The sequence below is a fragment of the Mobula hypostoma genome, chromosome 3, assembly GCF_963921235.1.
Source record: "Mobula hypostoma chromosome 3, sMobHyp1.1, whole genome shotgun sequence".
Classification (NCBI taxonomy): domain Eukaryota; kingdom Metazoa; phylum Chordata; class Chondrichthyes; order Myliobatiformes; family Myliobatidae; genus Mobula; species Mobula hypostoma.
The window spans coordinates 154172404-154194673 of record NC_086099.1 but is presented as its reverse complement, the minus strand read 5'-3'; the positions used below and the strand labels follow the sequence as shown (position 1 = coordinate 154194673).

The 22270-nt window shown below is 41.4% G+C and overlaps 1 protein-coding gene across 3 annotated transcripts in view; it reads left to right on the top strand.

Annotated features, from left to right (window-relative positions):
* The window catches only part of mocos (molybdenum cofactor sulfurase), a 139292-nt gene that overhangs the window by 34436 nt on the left and 82586 nt on the right, over positions 1–22270 (top strand). For all 3 annotated transcript variants that reach the window (XM_063043925.1, XM_063043924.1, XM_063043926.1), the window contains exon 6: positions 15172–15371. In XM_063043925.1, coding sequence (XP_062899995.1) covers positions 15172–15371 — 200 coding nt within the window. The remainder of the gene's footprint in view (positions 1–15171; positions 15372–22270) is intronic.

The window sequence follows — 22270 nt, the reverse complement described above, 5'->3', positions numbered from 1 at the left end:
CTCCATCAGGAAGGTAAAACGGGAGCTTTCTCAGAGAATCTGCGGCCACTTCTGCGATACCAGGGACATAAGGCGAAAGTAGCAGGGAATTCAGAGGATTACAGAGTACAAGTGTACTCTGTGTGGCAGTGACCAGGATGCCTCACACCCTGACAGTCTGAATGTCTTTTACACCCAGTTTGATGCACAAAACGAAGCGCTGGTGAGGAAGGCACCCCTCCCCCTCCAGGGGAGCAGACACTCTGTCTGGATGAAGCTGCAGTGAGGAAGACCCTGGCCAGAGACAATGCACGCAAAGCTGCAGGGCCTGATAATATGCGCATCCCAGATAACTAAGGTGTTGACAGGTATATTCAACATGTCTCTGGAACAGTCCACTGCCCCCTTGGTTTTCAAGGCAGCAGCCGCCAAAGAAGGTGACACAAAACTTGCCTAAATGACTATCGTACGATGGCATTCACATCAACCATTATGAAATGCTTTTGAAGTACATTAAAGCCTTACTTCCAGTTACATTGGACCCTTTCCAGTTTGCTCATCGCTTGAATCGATCTACTGACGATGCAGTAGGCTCTGCCCTCTACTCTGTTCTATCCCACCTGGAAAATGGGGTCTTGTATGCCAAGCTACTGTTTATAGACTTCAGTTTGGTTCAACACCATCATACCCAGAAAATGGTGGGGAAACTGTCCTCGCTGGGTCTCAACACCCCCCTCTGCAAATGGATCGTGGACTTCTTAACAGATGGGCCACAGTCAGTCCATGTAGGTAGCAATATCTCTCGCCCCATTGTGCTGAGCATTGACATTCTCTCGGGCTGTGTGCTCAGCCCGCTGCTGTTCACACTACTAACACACGACTATCGCAGGATGTAGATCAAACCGTGTCATTGTGTTTGCGGATTTCAGAACTGTGTCACAATGAACCGGAGTATAAAGAGGAAGTGGAGCGGTTGGTTGACTGGTGTGAGAAGAACAACCTAAGTTTGAACATGGAGAAGACCAAGGAAATTATTGTGGCCTTCGGGAAGGTGCAGATGAACTATCCCCATCTGTGAATACATGACTCCTCTGTAGAGAGTGTTAAGTGCACCAAGTTCTTGGGAGTTCACATTATGGATGACCTCACTTGGTCCCCTAATAGCATCTCCCTGAACTAAAAGGGGACAGCAATGTCTCTACTTCCGAAGGAGATTGAGGAAAATAAGGCTCCCCCCCACCTTAACTTCATTTTGTAGGTGTGTTCTGACATCCCCATCATGAGCGCTGCATACGTAGGGCCATTAGTATTATTAACAATCCTGCACATCCATCCTGCATCCTCCTTGACTCTCTACCATCAGGCAGGAGACTCCAATGAATGAAAACAAAAACAGTCAGTGTGGGAAACACTTCCCTCAGGCCATTAGGCTTCCGAACTCCCTATCACATCGAATTCAAAGTGTCACTGGTTAATCTATACTGTACCTTGCAACATTTAATTTCTGCACTTTATTTATTTGTCTGTAATCCATGTGTGAATGTTATCCTTCCTTTCATAAGTTACTATGTGTGTTATGTATATCTCAGTGCTTTACACCCTGGTTAGGAGAAACGTTTTGTTTACACGTACAGAGTTAAATGACAGTTAACTTGACTGGGCAGACTCAAGATGGTTCAAATATGTATTTTAAGATCTCATGTCCTTATAGGGACTTGTTTGCAATTTTGAAATCTTTTATCTCGTCACAGTTCAATTTTTCTCTTGTTTTATTTTACCCATCTTCCTGCTCAAGTTGGAACCTTACATCAGTGGTTCCTGAACTTTTTAAACAAAACGCCATATATTTACTGTCAGTAAAACATATCCCGAGTTCTAATACAGGCTATCAACCCAAATCATCAGTTTCTTTTCCTGAATAGATGCTGTTTGAACTTCTGAGTTTCTCCAGCAATGTTTTTTTTTCCCCATTTGTAAATTTTTGTTGCCCTCACTGAAAGGGTCCTGCATCCTAAATTGGGAACCACCATCTTAAACAAAAGCTTTGTAGTTTTGATTCATTAAGCATTGTGATATCTGTAATTGACCTCATCCTCTATTAAAACAATCCTCACTATAAATTTGAGGACCAACATGTCAATTTCTGCCAAGGTATTTTGGACCCAAACCCCCCCCACTTCCCCAGGACTTGACATCAAACTTAACGATTCAGGAAACTAGGATGCACTCTCCTGTCTCCTGCTGTGTATCAGAACTGAACAGTTCTCATGTACGGCTATTCAACGGTCACCTGAGCTCAGTTGCTCTCTTACTCTCTCCAGAGATGCTTCCTAACTTCATGGATAATTCCAGCAGATTCTGTTCTTATTTCAGATCTGCCATTCTTTGTATTTCATAATTCTAGATGCTTTTCTCTCTGCTTTCTCTGTCATAATCCATATCTCCCCCCCCCCACCCCTGCTTACAACACCTACAAGCAGATCAGCTGCAAGTAGCAGGCATTCTCCCTTTCTCTGCTGAAAGCACAACTACTTGTATTATCCAATGTCCTGGTCCCCATCTTATCCCTTCTTTCTCTGCACTTCTTCCTCTTCTCTGCGATTTTAAAACATACACCCTATCCTCGTTATATGCGAGGGATACGTTCCTCGAAGTTGACGCATAATGTGAATAATTATTTAAAGGGAGAAAATAGGAATGCGTTCCAGAGGACTTCCTAAATATGTTTCATCTGTAACTTATTCACATTTTCATACTAATACGACATAAAAGCAGTACTACAAGACAACATTTGTATTATATTTAATCAATTTAAGGTAATAGTCAATGTAATAAATCATAGAAAGTTAATATCCTCTGGTGTACAGTACTCACCAGCAGTGGCAGGTGTGTTCACTCTGGGAGATGAGTGGTTGTTGTGGTGTCGGGCACATAGATAAGGTGGGTGGTTTTGGTCGTCAGGATAATATCAAGCACAGCAAGGGGTGAAGGAAGACTCACAGAACTCTTAGAACTGCCGGCAGCAGAAGATTACAGCGGTTTGAATAAAGTGGTGGGGATTGTGTGCTTGGCAGCATTTTGTTTTTCAGCATAAATTGCTTGTAGGGAAGAAGGGTTGACGGCAAGGAATGACTGAAGTGCTGACTCTGTTCTGAACTTGGGTCTATGTCCATCGCCATTTGTGCCAAATGTTCTGACTTCCACCATTCCCTCACCGTTGGTAAACTCCTGGGATTTTCAAAATCGTCTGTTGCTTACAGAATCTGAGAGAGAGAGTTCACCGTTTTTAAAAAAAAAAATACATATGCCTTGAATGTGGATCACACCCTGGTCGAGTGGTTGAATCAGCGATGTTGTGTTAGGCGGCAGGAAATGCACTGTTATGTTAGGATGAATGCTGTCCAAATGTTTAGGATGGGCTGGTGCATTGTCAAGCAACAAAAGAACTTTAAAGGCAAAATTCTGTTCCTGGCAGTAGAGTCCCAGAGCTGTGTTACCTTCAGCTGATGCTGCGCTGTTTATAATTTCCAACTTTTTTTCAAGTGTTAAAGCGGTTGTCTGCCGCTCGGCTGACGGCCCAGGACATGACGTCAGACGCTTAGGAGGTATAGTTAAATATTTCAAGCACAAAATCACTGCACCGTAGGTAAAACCAACAAAAGTTTAAAATCGTGCATCCACATCTTGCCAAAACCAATGCGAGAGTGGCGGGAGTGAAATTGAGGTGCGCGCACCTGACTTGTATTGGCGGGAAAGCGGTGCTTCTCATCCCAACAGTAAGACTGTGAGGTGTGCGCACGTGACTTGTAATTGGCGGGAAGGCAGTGCTCCTCACTTAACTGTGAATTTTGGACGCATATAACGAGACGTTGGTAGAAATAGGTTCCTCGCATAACTGTGAATCCGCATAGTCTGAAGAGGCATGTAACGAGGATAGGGTATACAAGTTTCTCTAACTTGTCCAATTTCTGACTAGGTAGTCGCCTGAACTGTTAACTCTTTTTCTTTCTCTTTAAATGCTGACAAGCTGGCTGAGTATTTCCAGTACTTTCTCTTTAATTGCTGATTTCCAGCATCTGTGGCATTTCTGGTTTTCTTCTGTTTCCTTGCCTGGAATAATCAGCACAGTCTATTTTTAGAGGAGTATCATGGGTAGTAAAGAAGTTTTCATATCAAATGGCAGTAAATATCACTGAGGATAACAGTCCAAACAACGAAAGATATTAGTTCAGCAGGATAGAAAAACTGAGGGAAAAAATGAGAAAAATCTTTATCACAACTCAACTGTTCAGCTTGCAAACTCTGAAATTCTTGTATCATCTCCTTCCCTTTAAAATGGGATATTTTTGTTTAGCTATCTCACTGTTGATATTTAATTTGGTTTATTATTGTCACATACTGAAAGATAATAGAAAGCTTGATTTGCATATCATCCATACACATCAATTCAATACACAGTGCAGTGAGGTAGAACAAGGTTAAAAACAATAATGGTATCATAGTCGTTAGTGTAACACTATTACAACGTTAGCTGTAAGATCGGGGTTCAAATCCCGCTACTGTCTGTAAGGAGTTTGTATGTTCTCCCATGACTGTGGGACCTTGCTCTGGGTGCTCTAGTTTCCTCCCATATTCCAAAGATGTACAGTTAGTAAGTTGTGGGCACGCCATGTTGGCGCCGGAAGTGTGGCGACATTTGTGGGCTGTCCAGCACCACCCTCGCTTATTTGACTTGCTACAAATAATGCATTTCACTGTATGTTAGTCATACTTTATTGATCCCGGGGGAAATTGGTTTTCGCTACAGTTGCACCATAAATAATAAATAGTAATAGAACCATAAATAGTTAAATAGTAATATGTAAATTATGAAATATGTCTAGGACCAGCCTATTGGCTCAGGGTGTCTGACCCTCCAAGGGAAGAGTTGTAAAGTTTGATGGCCACAGGCAGGAATGACTTCCTATGACGCTCTGTATTGCATCTCGGTGGAATGAGTCTCTGGCTGAATGTACTCCTGTGCCCACCCAGTACATTATGTAGTGGATAGGAGACATTGACCAAGATGGCTTGCAACTTAGACAGCATCCTCTTTTCAGACACCACCATGAGAGAGTCCAGTTCCATCCCCACGACATCACTGGCCTTACGAATGAGTTTGTTGATTCTGTTGGTGTCTGCCACCCTCAGCCTGCTACCCCAGCACACAACAGCAAACATGATAGCACTGGCCACCACAGATTCGTAGAACATCCTCAGCATCGTCCGGCAGATGTTAAAGAACCTCAGTCTCCTTCAGTCTCCTCAGGAAATAGAGATGGCTCTGACCCTTCTTGTAGACAGCCTCAGCGTTCTTTGACCAGTCCAGTTTATTGTCAATTCATATCCCCAGGTATTTGTAATCCTCCACCATGTCCACACTGACCCCCTAGATGGAAACAGGGGTCACAGGTACCTTAGCTCTCCTCAGGTCTACCACCAGCTCCTTAGTCTTTTTCACATTAAACTGCAGATAATTCTGCTCACACTATGTGAGAAAGTTTCCTACCGTAGCCCTGTACTCAGCCTCATCTCCCTTGCTGATGCATCCAACTGTGGCAGAGTCAAAAGAGTCATGTTTCGATGTACATGTGATGAATATAGCTAATTTTGAAGTATTTAATCTTTAAAGTGTAACAGCTGCAGAGAAAGTGCAGTGAAGGTAAACAATAAGGTGCGAGATCATAACAAGGTGGATTGTAAGGTCAAGAGTCCATCTTACTATACTAGGGAACCATTTAATAGTCTTATAACAGCAGGGTAGCAGCTGTCTTTGTGCCGAGTGGTACATGCTTTTAGAGTTTCGTATAGACAGAGTCCGTGAAAGAATTTATTGAGCTGTGTCCACGAGCAGTTTCTTTGGGTCATGGGGAGAGACGATACTGTACCAAGCCATGATCTATCCAGATAGGATGCATTGTACAGTGCATCGATTAAACATTGGTGAGGGTCATTGGGGACATTCAGATTTATTTAGCCTCCTAAGAAACTAGAGGCATTGGTAAAGCCGCCTTAGCTGTGGTACCTATATGGTTGGATGAGGATAGGCTTTGGTTTTATTCATCTTACGTACTTGAAACTTTCAACTCTCTCAACATCAATATCATTGATGTAGAGAGGAGTATGTGCATGTGACGGGGTCCTGAATTACCCCTATGAGCTGTGCTTTTGAAAAGAGAACACCGACATCTTGTTTTAGAGAGAGGGAGAGGGAGAGAGAGAGAGAAAAAAAAAACTGCTTTGAGATGGTGTTATGAACCCCTAAGGTTCATATTTCGTGTGGACTGTCACTTTAAGGTACAAGAAAGAACTGAGACTAACTTTTGGATTTCTGCTGAGTTCGGAGAGAGAGGGCACTGAGCAGCTCGTGGGTTGCTATGGTGACTAAGGGCGGCGTTATTTGATGGACAATCAATGTTATGGTTTCTCTGCAGCGTGTTTACATTTCCACAAGAACATGGCCTGCTAGTGCATTCTTACACAGAGAAAGGAGGGAGGAGTTATTTGAGAGTCAGTTGCTACTCAGTAAGGTTGAGGATAGACCTGCAACACATGATTTTGGACACTGAATGAGCTTTGTTGTGCCCACAGAAAAAGTGGGTTTTGGAGGATCGATCAGGCAGATCGATCAGTGGCTCTCCCAGTGTGAAAACGGAGTGACCGGTGGGGAGTTGTTCGTGTGGACAACCCTCACCTGGGTTGATAGCTCCACCGCAGAAGAGCAGTCCCCATTGTTTTGGTCATAGTCGGTGACTTAAAAACGATTTTGGAGGACAACGGGAAGATAGAAGGCATCAGCTCACCGGAAGACTCCAATCCCTATCTATCTATCTATATCTATATCTCTCTGTCTCTCTGTCTCTCTCCCCTCTTTCCTCCCCCCCCCCCCCACCACCACCACCACCACACACGAACTGAACTTTACTCATCATCGTAAGAGTGTATCTATTTACCCCAGACTTGAAGTTTGGTTTTCATATATATTCCACACTTACTTGTATATAATCATTGCTAACCTGTTTGATTTATTTGCATTTAAATTACTGTATTTTGTAGTTACTAACAAATATTATTAAGTAATAGCAATACTGGACTCCAAAGTGTTTTCCATTTCTGCTGGTTCTTTAACCCGTCATGGGGTACATGACAGTGCATCACCCTGCTTCTTAAAATCAGCGAGCGGCTCTTTTGTTTTGCTGGCATTGAGGGCAAGGTTATTATCATAATATCATGTTACTAAGTTACCTTCTGCCTATACTCCAACTCATTGTTATTTGAGACACGGCCCACGACAGTGGTATCATCTGCAGACTTATAGATGGAGTTGGAGCAGAATCTCGTTACAGTTCCTACAGTGGTGGCAAGTTATGTAAGTGGAAGTTGTTAGCTTTTTGAAAATATACAACCTTTATTGTAATGTGTTTGGCAATTAATATGTGTATTATTTTCCATTGTGAACAGAAACTGGAACATGATGGACATCATCAGTTCCAGGCTTAGACCAACTGATTCCCCAGGCCCAATGTAGTATTCATTCACGAAGATGCTATGGATTTCTGTATCTATAAATTCTGGAGCTCTGTCGGGTGCTTCGCAGTTTCCAGATGATACGTTACTGGCTGGTTGGAAATATCAGTACTGAATGCAGTGGATAGCTGTATCCTCACTGGTTGGTTGCGGCACTTGTGTGATGCTTACTGATTTGCCTGACCAGACTAATTTCTGCAGTCCAGAAATATACATTAGACTGAATATTGAGAAGAAGCATTGAAAATTACAGCAATGTTCAAGAATATCATTGCAATTACCCAAAGGGGCAGCCCTTTTTTACATGAAACTACAGATTGTGGACATTTTAGACATTTCTTGTCCATTCTTAATTACTCTTGAGAATATAATACCGGAACTCCAGTTCCTCTTGTCAAGTTAAGATCATGGTGTCTTCAGTGGGGAGTTCAAACACTGAGAAAGGAATAATGTTACTTCGGCCAAGTCAGGATGGTGTGTTACTTGGTGGTGCTTGTCCCTTACACCTTTTGCTTTTCTGAGTACAGAGATCACAGCTTTGGAAGGTGCTGTTGAAGTTGTCCTGGTAAATGTTGGAAGGCATTTCTCAAGTGGTATGTGCTGCTGAGGAAGTGATTTAATTGGGGTAAACTGCTTTGTTTCAGATAATATTGACCTTTTCATGATCTCAGTTATCCAGACAAGTGGAGAATATTTCGTTAAGGTCCTGACTTCACCCTTGTAGATGCAGAAGGGCTTTGCTGAGTTGGTAAGCAAGTTATTTGCCATTGAACGTCCAGTGTCTGATTTGCACTTGTAGACACAATATTTGCATGAATGGTCCAGTTAAATTCCTTGGTAGTGTTGTTATGGGAGATTCTGATAAATATTACTATTGAACATCAAGAATAGGTGGGTAGATTCTCGTTGGAGAAATGATCATTGCCAGGCATTTATGTGGTGTGAATGGTATCTACCACCTGCAATCCGTGTCTAGGTTAATGCAGACATATGAACTGCTTAATCTTCAGAGGACTTGTAAATTATATTGAATATTGTGTAATAAGTAAACCACTGACATTAAGGTGACAGGAAAGGTACATCTGCCATTGACCTATTGTGGTGATAGGTAAATTGCAATTGGTCCAGGTCCTTGATGAGGCAGGAGTTCAGTCTAGTCATGACCAACCTCTCAAAGCATGTTATCACTGTAGATGTGAGTGCTACTGGGCAATAGTCGTTAAGGCAGCTCACATTATTATTCTTGGGCACTGGTATAATTGTTGCCTTTTTGAAGTAAGTGGGAATTTCCGCCTGTAGCGGTCAGAGGTTGAAAATGTCCTTGAATACTCCCGCCAGTTGGTTGGCACAAGTTTTCGGAGCCTTACCAGGTTCTCCATCGGGATCTTCTGCCTTGTGAAGGTTCACCCTCTTTAAAGACAGCCTAACGTCGGCCTCTGAGACAGAGATCACAGGGTCATCAGGTGCAGCAGGGATCTTCACAGCTGTAGTTATGTTCTCTCTTTCAAAGCGGACATAGAAGGCTTTGAGTTCATCTGGTAGTGACGCATCACTGCTGTTCATGCTATTGGGTTTTACTTTGTAGAAGTAATGTCTTGCAAACCCTGCCAGAGTTGTCGTACATCCAATGTCACCTCCAATGTCGTTCGAAATTGTCTCTGCCCTTGAAATAGCCCTCTGCATATCATACCTGGTTTTCTGGTACAGGACTGGGTCGTCAGACATGAATGCCTCAGATCTAGCCTTCAGCAGCCGACGTACCTCCTGGTTCATCCACGGCTTTTGGTTTGGGAATGTACAGTAAGTGTTTGTAGGCACACACTCATCCACACAGGTTTTAATGAAATCAGTAACAACTGCAGCATACTCATCCAGGTTTGAAGATGAATCCCTGAAAACAGTCCAGTCCACCGATTCAAAGCAGTCCTGTAGGCGCTCCTGTGCTTCCCTTGTCCATTCCCCCTTGGTTCTCACTACTGGTGCTGCAGTCTTCGGTCTCCCCCTATACTCAGGGAGTAGAGGTACAGGTCGGTGATCAGACTTCCTGAAGTGAGGGCGTGGAATAGCACAATAGGCATTCTTGATGGTGGTGTAGCAATGGTCCAGTGTGTTGTTTCCTCTGGTATTGCAAGTGATCTGTTGATGGTTGTTGCTTGGTAATTTTTTTTCTCTGACTGGCCTGGTTAAAACCCTCCAAAACGATGGTGAAGGCATTAGGATGCGCTGTTTGGTGCATGTTGATCCCATTGCTCAGATCATCTAAAGCCTGACTGACATTGGCCTGAGGTGGAATGTATACTGCTACCAAGATGATCCTGGAAATCTCCCATGGTAGGTAAAAAGGACGGCATTTAACAGGTCTGGTGACCAGAATTGGGACAGCACTGATATATTTGTTCACCAAGAAGAGTTGATCATGAGGCATACTCCTCCACCTCTGCTTTTGAAAGACTCTATAGATTTATCCTGACAGTGTATAGTAAATCCATTGATCTGAATCACTGCATCTGGTATGGAAGGGGTTAACCAGAATTCCATGAAACAAAGGACACATGTGGTCCTAATGTCCCTCTGATTCAGCTCCCTAGCTCTGAGATCATCGATATTTTTTCACCAGGGACTGCACGTTTGCCAGCAAGATAATCGGTATTGGGAGTTTAAAACTCCATTTCCTTAAATGCACTTGTATCTCTGACCTGCAGCCATGTTTCCTGTGTGAAATCTTACGAGGATGAATCTGTCCCCATTTGGCATTGTTTCCGTCAGTTTTAAGCAGCAATAGTTTATTTAAAATGCATTAAGACATCTTTGTTGACTGTACTGACTTTGGAAGCAATTGTGCTTTTTAGCTGTATCAGGCTGAAATGGGAATATTTAATTGTATCCATTGAGAGTTCTACTGCTACACGAGTCGCTCCTAGGTGCCCCGGAAGTTAAAAAAAAACATTTGCTTTAGATTGAAGTTATCCGTTACCCATTGTGGAAAAGAGAAAGGCTCGTGAAATTCCATTGTTCTATGTTCGGGTAAAGATTATGAAAATTGTACAAGAAGTTTTTAAAATTCTGGGTGATTTTTCACAATGAAAAGTGTATGTTTCTTTGGTTGAGAAGCATGTAATGAGAGCCTTTGATTTTAAAAATGAGGAAATATTTCTTTATTTAGAAGTTGTTGGAACACCAAATATTTTACTGCGGAGTAATTGAAATAGACATATTGCAATAGGTATTTAAAACAAAGGAAGGTAGTTCAGGAGAATTTGAGGCTTTAGATTAATTTTGAATGCCATTTAAAAAGCCAGCATTGACACAACTTGGATGGTGGCAGTGTTGTACATTTTCATTTGGGTTAAAGAAGCCGCAAATAATAAAAGGAATAAATCATCCTATCACATAAACAAAATAATCTCCCAATTCAGATGATCAAAATTAGTTAAATTATATTGAAACTACCCAAATACTAAAATGTAATCATTAACTTTTAGTACAGCTGTAAATTTAAATTTATTTTTGATATTATGCATTTTGTATCAAATAAACCAATGTTTTCTTGTAACCATTGATAGTAGACTTCTTGACCATTTGAATGCATTGAAATCAACATGAAATTCATGCATGGCATACTCTGAATTTTCAAGGTGGGTGTCTGAGTATTCAAAGGTTGAATGACTTGTTTGTGCTGCGATGAAACCTGAAACTTTGCCCGCTTCACATATTCTTTGTGATAATTGGATCCACAAGTGTGACTGATGGAGTTGTCCATCACTTCCACACTCGAAAGAAAGTTGTTCTGTTCCATGTAAATTCTTGGGCAAGATAAATTGCAAACCTCTTGACATCTAGATTTTCAATAGGCTTACTAGTGATTCTAGCTAGCACTTTACTGTACAGATCTTTTATTCTTCTTGCGTAAGCTGTCCCATTAGTCACTTGAGGGTGAAGATCTGAATGTCTATTTACCTTGGCCCCTGGAGAACTGGCAGTTCTGCTACCTGTTTCTGATACACTGACTGCACCTCTGTGCTCATTTGGATGTTTTAATTACTTTTATGGCTGAGTGGCTTCTGGTGTGTTGCCAGCATCACTGCTGTGGTCATCTCTTGAAGAAAAATCCACAAAAACAATGAAGTGGAAGCCAATATTAAATAACCCGACCTCACCATTTAAGAGACACAATAATAATAATAAATAGGAAACATGAATATGAAACGTATAAGAAAGCCGCAATACTAAACACCACGGGAATTGTCTGAATGTTCTTTGCAATTGATGAAAGAGTGTACATTTTCAAATAGTCCATATATAGAAGGTATGTCAAAGTATAACTTGTTTGATTGTCTCTGATTTGATACCTTATTTTCATCCGATTCCGTAAATTAGAGAGCAGGTTTAAAGCTATATTAAACCATAGTGGGCATAGAGAGTTATTATATTTTTGATTTTTCTCTGCTCGGGCTGGTAAAACCTGCAATACAGGCATAGCCAACACTCATTTCAGTTCAGTTTTGTAACTGAATGAAAGATCATGACACTCCATGGAAGAACTGAGCAGACTAGATGCCTGGCTTAGAGTTGGAGACCTCTTTCCAGAAACAAAGGGGTTCCTTGTGCCAATACAGGACCAGGTGGTTAGCACAAAAATGATCAAAAATACATAGTAAAAGACAAATTCAAGATGATAAATGCAGAAAATGCCAAGAGCAACCAGAAATAATCCAATGTTTTACAGGATCTTGCAGCAGTTCAACTCTATCTAATTATTTACACAGGTACAACCAAGTGGCAAACATCATTCACCAAAATCTTGTTTTAAAATACAAACTCATAAAAGACACCTTACTATAAATGCATGACTAATGCAGTTTTAGAGTCAGAGTCCTACAAATTATATCTCAATAAATCCATTATTACAGATAAGACAATCCATTATAACCATCTGGATATAATATTACAGGATAAAGAAGTAAGAACAACTGACTTAATAGATATAGCCATTCCAAACAAACACAATATACAGAAATCAATAAGTGGAAAAACACCAGAAATATGATGAATTCAAAAAAGAGATTGTAAAACTATGGAACATGAACAAAGTATACATTGTTCCAATAGTATTATCTACCACTGGTATCATCCCAAAGTCACTACACAATAGCATTAAACAATTAGGCTTACATAGCAATATTTATTTAAAGCTCCAGAAAACCACAATACTAAACACCTCTAGAATAGTCTGTAAGTTCTTTGCAATTGATAAATAAGCACACTTGGCTATGCTTGGACCTCAGGATTTACCAGATTGAGTTGAGAAAAAATAAAAATAATGATAATACTACTATGTCAACTCCGGCGTTGGCCTTGCCTTGCTGCTGGTACCATGTAGCCCAGTACTACCCGTCTTGGGTCGGCTTGTTGACACCTCAACCGGCACACCCTGGTGCACTTTGGTTAACCAGGGAGGAGGGTGTGTAGGCACCCAGCAGGACTGAAAACAAAACCTGTCAAAGGGCGGATGAACTCTTTGTGAGTCAACGGCCACCTACTGTCTATGTGAGGAGTAGCGCGCCACACAGTCTTTTGTTTTGCACCTTGTAGGGCAAGTAATAATAATAATAACATTTATAGAGAACTTCTCATACAGACAATGTAGTTCAAAGTGCTTTACAATGGGGTAAAATATAAAAATGAAAATAATATAAAAATATAAAGTAAACGGCAAAATATAAAATAAAAGGCAAAAAAGATGTTAGTTAAAAGCAAGGTTAAATAAATAGGCTTAGAGCTGACATTGAAAAAGTGTCAAATTAGTCTGCATCTCTTACAGTTTTAGCTATGGAATTCCAATTTTAAGAGTGTAGTTCAAAAAAAGTTGCTCTATCAATTTCCTTTTGAGGGAAAATGTTTAAATTTACGAGACCAGTGGAAGAAGACCTGAGAGCTTGAAGAAGATTATAAAATGAAAGTGATTCTATGGTGTACTTTGGTCCCAGACCATTAAGATCTTTAATAACAAGAAAGGAAACTGTAAAATCAATCTTAAATATACAGGGAACCAATACATGAGTGATAGGCTCCCTCATCCTGGTTTTGGTTAAATGTCTTAGCAGCAGCATTCTGAATGAATTGAAGTTTGTCAGTCAATTACTTTGGAAGCCATAAAAATGCATTGTAGTAATCTAAGCAACGCACACAAAATGCTGGAGGAACTTAGCAGGCCAGGCAGCATCTATGGATAAAAGTACAGTCGATGTTTCGGGCCGAGACCCTTCAGCATGACATTTATACAGATGACACACCGACTGTACTTTTTTTCCGTAGATGCTGCTTGGCCCACTGAGTTCCTCCTCCAGTATTTTGTGTGTGTTGCTTGGATTGCCAGCATCTGCAGATTCTCTCTTGTTTGTAGTAATCTAGTCTATTTGATATAAAGTCATGAATTAGTTTTTCAGCATCATTATGTGGCAGAAACAGATGAACCTTTGCAATGTTTCTTAAGTGTAGAAATGCTTCTCTGGTCACTTTATGTGGGATTTAAACTTCAAATCTGAATCATGGATAATACCCATGCTAGTTACTTCTGGTTGTACAGGGGCAGCCAAGTTCCCAATTTTATGAAGAAGCTTTGTCTCTTTTGGCTTTGGGACCAAGCAGAAATATTTCAGTTTTACCTTCATTTAGTTTTAGAAAATTATTGCTCATCCATTTGCTTACTGCAGCCATACCAGAAGCATGAATATAGGGTGTTATCGTCATCAGGCTTAACTGAGATACATAATAATGTGTCATCTGTATCACTGTGAAAATTAAGTTTATGCTGTCTAATGATGTCTCCTCAGGGGAGCATGTATAAGGAGAAGAATAGGGGACCAAAACAGCTTCCCCGAACAACTCCAAAAGGTACATTGTGTCTCATAGAAAACTTGTCTCTAAAACAGACAAAAAATTGGACAGGTTTGTGGATAGGAAAGTTTTGGATGAATTTGGCCGAGCCTGGGCAAGTTGGACTAATTTTGAGGATCTTGGTCAGCGTGGACGAGTTGGGGTGAAAGGCCTGTTTCAGTCCTTTATGACTGTATCACTACATGAGCAAGGCCCAGCCCCTAGACCAGCTCTCTGGTTTTCTGATGGCACCTAACCTGCTAATCCTTACTTGCTGATAAGGCTAGCAAAGCATGGCATGAAAACTGTAATTTACTGTAAAGCGAGTCAGAATGCTAAGCTGTTTGCACCACACTGAATGGATATGGCTTAGCTGGGCAGTGAAGTGTCTTGTTCCTCCTTTGGATGCTTTACAGTTGATGTCCATTATTTTTAAATGTATGAACCAGTACCTTCATAGAGTGCTTAGAATGTGGCCAGGAAACAATAATTACATGATTAGATATATGAAGTGGCCAACATACATTTTGAATAGCACACATTGAATGTTACTGAAAGCTTTAGAGGAAGAAATAGATGCTCCAAAAGAAATGAAATTGCTGTAGATTTTTTGGTAACAGATGATATTCTTTGTTTTAATATTATTATTTGAATGTTAACAATTTATTTTCACAAAATCTAACCACATCAAATCTTGTTCTCAGCAGTGTATTGATATTGACTATAACAGTTCCTTTATTTTATTTGCAGGTGGAATGCAAAATATCATGCTTCATACCTTCAGCCTTGCCCGGTATACCTACATAATGCTTTCCGGAATGCATCATGCTAATGGAAGACCAGTTGCTCAGATTTATAGCGATAATGAATTTGAAACTCCAGACATTCAGGGGCCGATCATTAATTTTAACATACTTGATGAGAACAGTGACATTGTCGGTTATGCAACGGTGGGTAATTAAATCTATTGCCACTTTTTAAAAATCTCGTATGAAGGACGATCAGGCCACAATGTTTGTCATGCTACACAGGGAAGCTGCAACAATCAGAAGTCGTACAGCATAGAAACAGGCTTTCGGCCCATTGTAGCTATGCTGATCATCACACCTGTTTCCCACTTGCCTGCATTAATTGCATATCACTAAGTTCTGCTCTTTCAAGTACTTGTCAAGCTACCTATTAAATGTTGTTTCTGTTCTTTTGTAACAACTTTTCTGGCAGCTCATTCCAGATACCCTCTACTTTTAGGCACCTCTACATAAGGAACAGACACAGCTATTAACCCTATCTGTGCTTCTCGTAATTTTATTTAACCTCTGATCATGTCACCTCTCAGCCTATTTCCTTCAAGGAAAGCAAACTCAAGCATAGCTACACAAACACGAGGAAATCTGCAGATGCTGGAATTTCAAGCAACACACATAAAAGTTGCTGGTGAATGCAGCAGGCCAGGCAGCATCTCTAGGAAGAGGTATAGTTGACGTTTCGGGCCGAGACCCGAAACGTCGACTGTACCTCTTCCTAGAGATGCTGCCTGGCCTGCTGTGTTCACCAGCAACTTTTATGTGTGTTGCTCAAGCATAGTTAATTTGCCTGATAACTCAAGCTTTCAACTCCAGGCAAAACCTTTATAAATGTTTTCTACACACTCTCTAGCTTCCCTTTACAGTCAAAGTAAGGACATTCTTCTTTTTGGGTAAAGTACCTTACACTGCATTTGAAATGGCCAGAAATCTATTAGCTGTCGCAGGTATAATTAAAATGTAAAGAAAATTTTGGTCACATATTCAGTACAACATCTGCTCATGGGTTCCAAAAGAGGTTTTGAAATATGCCTATTTGCTAAAATTGTATAAAATTCTCCACAATGATGACGACTGAGGAAAATCTGTTGCGAACCAGTAGCCTTCTTCCAATTTGTTGTTTCTCTTTTGCCTTTTAGATAGATAGATAGATATACTTTATTAATTTATCTATCTATCTATCTATCTATCTATTTGAACAATTGGGTACCCGGCTTACAGGTTATCAATAGCTGTGCAGACTGACACATCAGTGATTACAACTCAATTTCTGATCTGAAATCAGTATCTTCTACCTGACATCATTTGTCAGTATTGAAGCTCAGTGTGAGCATAATTCTGTGGGCTGGTGTTAGAGGCTGAAACCCTGAAGAGCGTGGACAATGATGTAAATCTACATTATAATGAAAGCAATGTTGTTTATGGACTTAATGGGCCAGGTTGTGCTAGTGAATGTTGATGGTTCGGTGGTGAACTGTCAGTATTTACCCATGTTAATATAAGCAGGTTGGGCACTTTTGCACTATATACACTCAAGCACTGAAACCCTGAGCTTGCTGACAAATTCCTGATTGAGTCTGTCAACATGCTCCATGGTTCCACTCTATATGAACGTACACACTTTCCGTGATTGCCAAGTGTTTATGCTGTGGAAACCATTCAAAAACCATGTGCTTGTTAAGACTTAACAGAGATTTCATATATTGGAGTAAGGATTTGACAGTGACAAGGTAGAAAAACCCATTGTAATTCTTCATTCAAGCAGCAAATGACAAATTCTGAAAGTCTGAAATAATAATGTTAAGGTCTGGAAATAGTGAACAGGTCAAGTGGCATCCTTTGAGGAGGAAAAAAAAGAGCTAATATTTCACAGTGATGAGAGGTAGAAAGCAAGGATGTTTGAAATTTAGAAGGGGTGTAGGGAACAATTGTAATGTCTGTAATAGGGAGGTGACCAGGGGAATATAGAGGACGTGTTGGTGTTACCTGAGAGAGGGAAGGCTTATTATTTGCTGCCGGTGCATGTAGAGGAGTAGATAGGGAGAGATGAATGAGAATATGAGTGAAAATAAAATCTTGGTGGAATGAAGAGATTCAGATGTGAGAAACTGTTTCTGGAAATATGAAGTAAAAGCGAATGATGGAACTAGCAGCAGGTCAGACAGTGTTTGTAGGGAGAGTTAAAACAGCCTCATCCTGAAACAAACTGAAAATAGGCCAGAAGGGCGTATTGGGAATGGGATAGACACTTAAAGTGAGAGGCAGCTAGAAGCTCGGGATGACCCTTGAACAGCGATGTTATTCAAAGCAGTCAACCAATTTGCATTTGTTATGACATCGCTCTTTCAGACTCCTATCTGCCATCAACCTGAAAGAATAACTGAAAACCAGTCTTCCCTTTTAATTAAGATTTCCAGCAATAGCTGTGTTCCATATCTCTCCATTTTTAAAAATCTTTTTCTCTCGCTTGTGAAAATGAAAGCAAAAAATGGATGTATATGTATAGCACGCCAGATGGATGTGACACTTGCACTCTATTAACTATACTCTGTGGTCAACAGCCTTGAAATGGGTGTTGGATTTGGTGACATTGATTCAGGTGTTCTTTGAGAGTCAAGAGTGAGGCATAAAACTCAGTGATTATGGCTATTTTATTAAGTGATACAATAACAAAGAATAAACAAAGGAGCAAAAAAAAGACAAAGTAAAAGAAGTGATCATCTCATACTCAGACTGGAGATGACCTTGCAGTGATGATAATTAACCCGTTAAATAGCCAGTTCAAGTGGCGTGATACTTGCTGCAGAAAAATTGAGGTTTTTAGAAAATGCAGCACCAACTACACTAGAGTAATTAGAATCAGAACAATTAGATGTATGTAGATGTTTAAATAAAAATTATAAGCGAACATAGGAAAGTAAAGCTATAAGGGAAATGCAAGAAAAATAACAATTCTACCCTCTAATCCAACATGGAGTACCCCGAGACCCTCCACGCCACTTCCGATGACTTTGTGACTATGTTACCAAAATACTGTATTACCAGAATGTCTGTTGTCTCACCAGGGGTCCAAACACACCCTCAACCATCAAAGATGCCTCCCGATCCACACCTCACCCCACTCTCACTTCAGTAAATCTGACCACCAGGACATGACCCTACTCCCTGAGTACAAACAAAGCTGAAGCAGGAGGATTTGGTACAGAAAGTTGTGCTGCGTTGGTCTGAGGAAGCAGATAAGCTTCTGCACAAATGCTCTGAGTCAGAAGACAGGTCACATTCAAAGATTCAGCAGACAACTCAGATGATTATGTCATTCCCATCACAGACTTCATCAACAAATGTGTACCAAAGAGGCTCCCCCCCCCACCCACCTCGGCCTCCCTCTCCCCCCGCCTCACCGTTCTCCCCCCCCTCTCCCCCGTCCTCCCCTTTGTCCAATATCCTTTCACCCTCAGGTTCTTTCAGTCATCATCGAGTTACTCTTTATTCCATGCACTCTATCCCTTTCTCTGCACCTTAAAGTGTGCTTGTTTTGAAACGCTTCTTTGTGCTGATGAAAGGCCTGATTCCAACATTTTTTAATACTTGTATTTATATTAAGGTTTTAAATTATTAAATGTATTTTCTTTAGGTGATTTTATGTTTTTAAAGATTATTTTAATAATTTTGATATGTTTAATTATTAAAAATGAAATAATTGTTCAAAGTTTCATTCATAATATATGTACCCAAGCCACTAGTTAAGTGACATGAAGAGGCCAGGCAGGAACAGGCATGACAAAAGCTTGATGCATTTTTTTTGAGAACCTGGAGATTGACATATTCAGATGGATCTTTCTTTGATAGATAGGTTTCACATGTGGAGACTCCCGTTTTGAAAGGAAGAGCAGGCTCGTAAGCATCTGCAATATATAAAATGTTTAATTAATCATTAATATTTTGCTAGAACCACCCAGGTGTAGTATGTCTTGTATTTAGAAGCACTGTATGGAAAATACATGTATAATCAGAATTACATTTGTTATCACTAACTTACAATATATAACATTAACTTCGTTGTTTTGCCACAGAAATGCAATGCAAAGAATTAAAATTAATATAAATTACAAAAAGGGACAAGGTCCGGCACCTGGCCGCGAGGTGTGCCGATAACAACCTGGCCCTTAACACCCAGAAGACCAAGGAAATCATTGTGGACTTCAGGCATGCTCGGAGCCACACTCATGTCCCCATATACATCAACGGAGCTGTAGTGGAGTGGGTATCAAGCTTCAAATTCCTTGGTGTCCACATTTCCAATGATCTCACCTGGTCCCTGAACTCCTCCATCCTTATCAAAAAGGCGCAATAGCGCCTTTATTTCCTGCGGCGCATCAAGAAAGCTGACCTCAGTCCCAGGATACTGACGGACTTTTACCACTGTACCATTGAGAGCATACTCACCAACTGCACCTCAGTGTGGTATGGCAATTGTCCCGTAACGGACTGCAAAGCACTCCAGTGGGTGGTGAAAACTGCCCAGCGGATTATTGGCACCCAATTTGCCCACCATTGAGAACATCTACCATAAACACTGCCTAGGCAGGGCGAAAAGCATTATCAAGGATGCATCTCACCCTAACCATGGACTTTTTAACTCTCCTCCCATCCGGTAGTTGCTACAGGAGCCTCCGCTCCCGCACCAGCAGGCTCAGGAAGAGCTTCTTCCCTGAGGCTGTGACACTGCTGAACCTCTCATCACAGCACTAAACAGTATTGCACCCATATTGTACTGTCTCAGTACTTTTATGTTTGGGTGCTGTAACACTTACTTTTTCCGCAGTTATTTGTAAATAATACTATTCTCTTGCACTTCTGGTTAGATGCTAATTGCATTTCTTTGGCTCTGTATCTGTACTCGGCACAATGACAATAAAATTGAATCTAATCTAAAATATAATCTAAAAAACAACAGTGCACAAAAGATGGCAATGGCCTAGACTGGAAATACAATAAGGAGAAGGTTCAAGCAAACAACGCTGACCAGGGAGGCACTTTGTGGCAAAATCTGCAAAAACATCAAAAGCCTGAAGGTGCACCAAAGCAGGTCACGCTGTGGAATGAAGGTGACTCAAGTGCAATGCATGGACTGAACATCCGGTGAGACAATGGAGAACTCCAGGCAGCGGCACCCCACAGAGCTGAATATCTCTCCATACCTGAGCTGCAGTCGTGGCAAGAACCGCACAGACAATTACTGCACGATCCAAACTCAAGACGGTGTGGAGGGACAGCAACATCACCATGATCAGACTCCTGGGTGCATTGGTATTCTCCATCTTCCTGTATGCATGTGAGACATGGACCCTCACAGCAGAGCTACAGAGGAAGATACAAGCTTTGGAAATGAGATGCTGTCGCAACATCTTGGGCGTCTCATACTTGGACCACTTCACAAACGAGCAGGTCCGCAAGACCATCCAGCACCACATTGGCCCCCATGAAGACCTTCTCACAACGGTGAAGAAAAGAAGGCTGAGATGGTACGGCCACGTAACAAGATCCAGTGGCCTTGCAAAGACCGTTCTACAAGGAATTACGGGCACAAGGAAGGAAGGACCTGAGCTGCCCCAGTGCCGAAAAAGGGACCAAGTGAATGCCCCCTCGGACATCCTAATTTATTCATGAAGGGAAGAGAGGATTAGATGGCCCTGATCATCAGGCAGTATATCTTGGAAACTGTTTGATGACGACCGACATTGACAGGAGACCTACCTACAGGAAATCGACTCACCCACAGCCATCGTGTTCAACTTTGCTTAAGAACGATTCGTCCCAATGAAAAAAGAAAGGGGATCTTAAACCAATACAGCAACCAAACAGGAGGGAAAGGGAGATTCACCACCTGAGAAGTGAGATAAAGACCCTGAACAAACAATTCAAAAACAGATCCCCTGACGATAAAGAAGGTGTCAAAGATCTAATCAGTAAACTGCAGGAACAGCTGCGCAAGCTCAGGAGGGGAGAGCAGCTGCAAGGGAGAAGGAGAGCGCAGTTTGTTTAAAAACTCTTTCAGGTTTGCCAGGGCTCTTTTCAGCCAGAAAAAATCTGGGAACTTACAGCTCAAAGAAGAAGGTAGAGGAATATCTGTAGGAATCTCACAGCGATCCCCCATAGGAATCAGGGAATAGACTTCAATCCAAAAGTCCCTCAGTCAAGAATCCCAGAAACTGAGCTGAACATGGCAGGAGGTCCAGGATATCATGAAGAGAGCAAATCCATCTGCTGCCCCAGGACCAGGTGGTATCCCTACAAGGTATATAAGAAATGCCCAAAACTCCTCCAGAGGCTGTGGAAGATAATGAGGAAGATTTGGACCAAAGGCTCTATCCCACCAAGCTGAAAAATGGCTGAAGGATGCTTCATTCCCAAGAAAGAAGAGTCTTCTACAATCACCCAGTTTAGGACAATCTCCCTCCTTTAGCGTGGAGTGCAAGGTATTTTTCTCAGTGCTTGAGAGAAAGTTGACCTTTTACTTAATGGAAAAATACTATATCAACACATCCATCCAGAAAGGTGGCATCCCAGGTTTTCTGGGTGCCTTAAACACACCTCAATAATCAGCCAATTGATCCGCGGGGCCAGGCAGAAGAAAGGTGACCTAACAGTAGTCTGGTTAGACATAGCTAACACTTACGGATCAATTCCATATGTTCTCATCCAGGCTGGCTTGGACCACTACAATATCCCACCAGTAACGCGAGACATTATCACCAGATACCTAGGAGGATTCAAGCTACGCCTCACTTCAGCCCACTTTACAACCAGGTGGCAAGACCTCCAAAAGGGGACTCCAACTGATTGTACCACCTCCCCCATCTTGTTTGTCATGGGTATGAATCTCCTCATATCAGCAGTAGCAGACGTAACCTGAGGCCCAGTGTTGGAGCCCGGCATCTGACATCCTGCAATATAGGTGTGCATGGATGACATCAGAGTAACCACTGTAACCCATGTCCAAGCAAGATGGATATTGGAAACCATGGACAATGTAGCTACCTGTG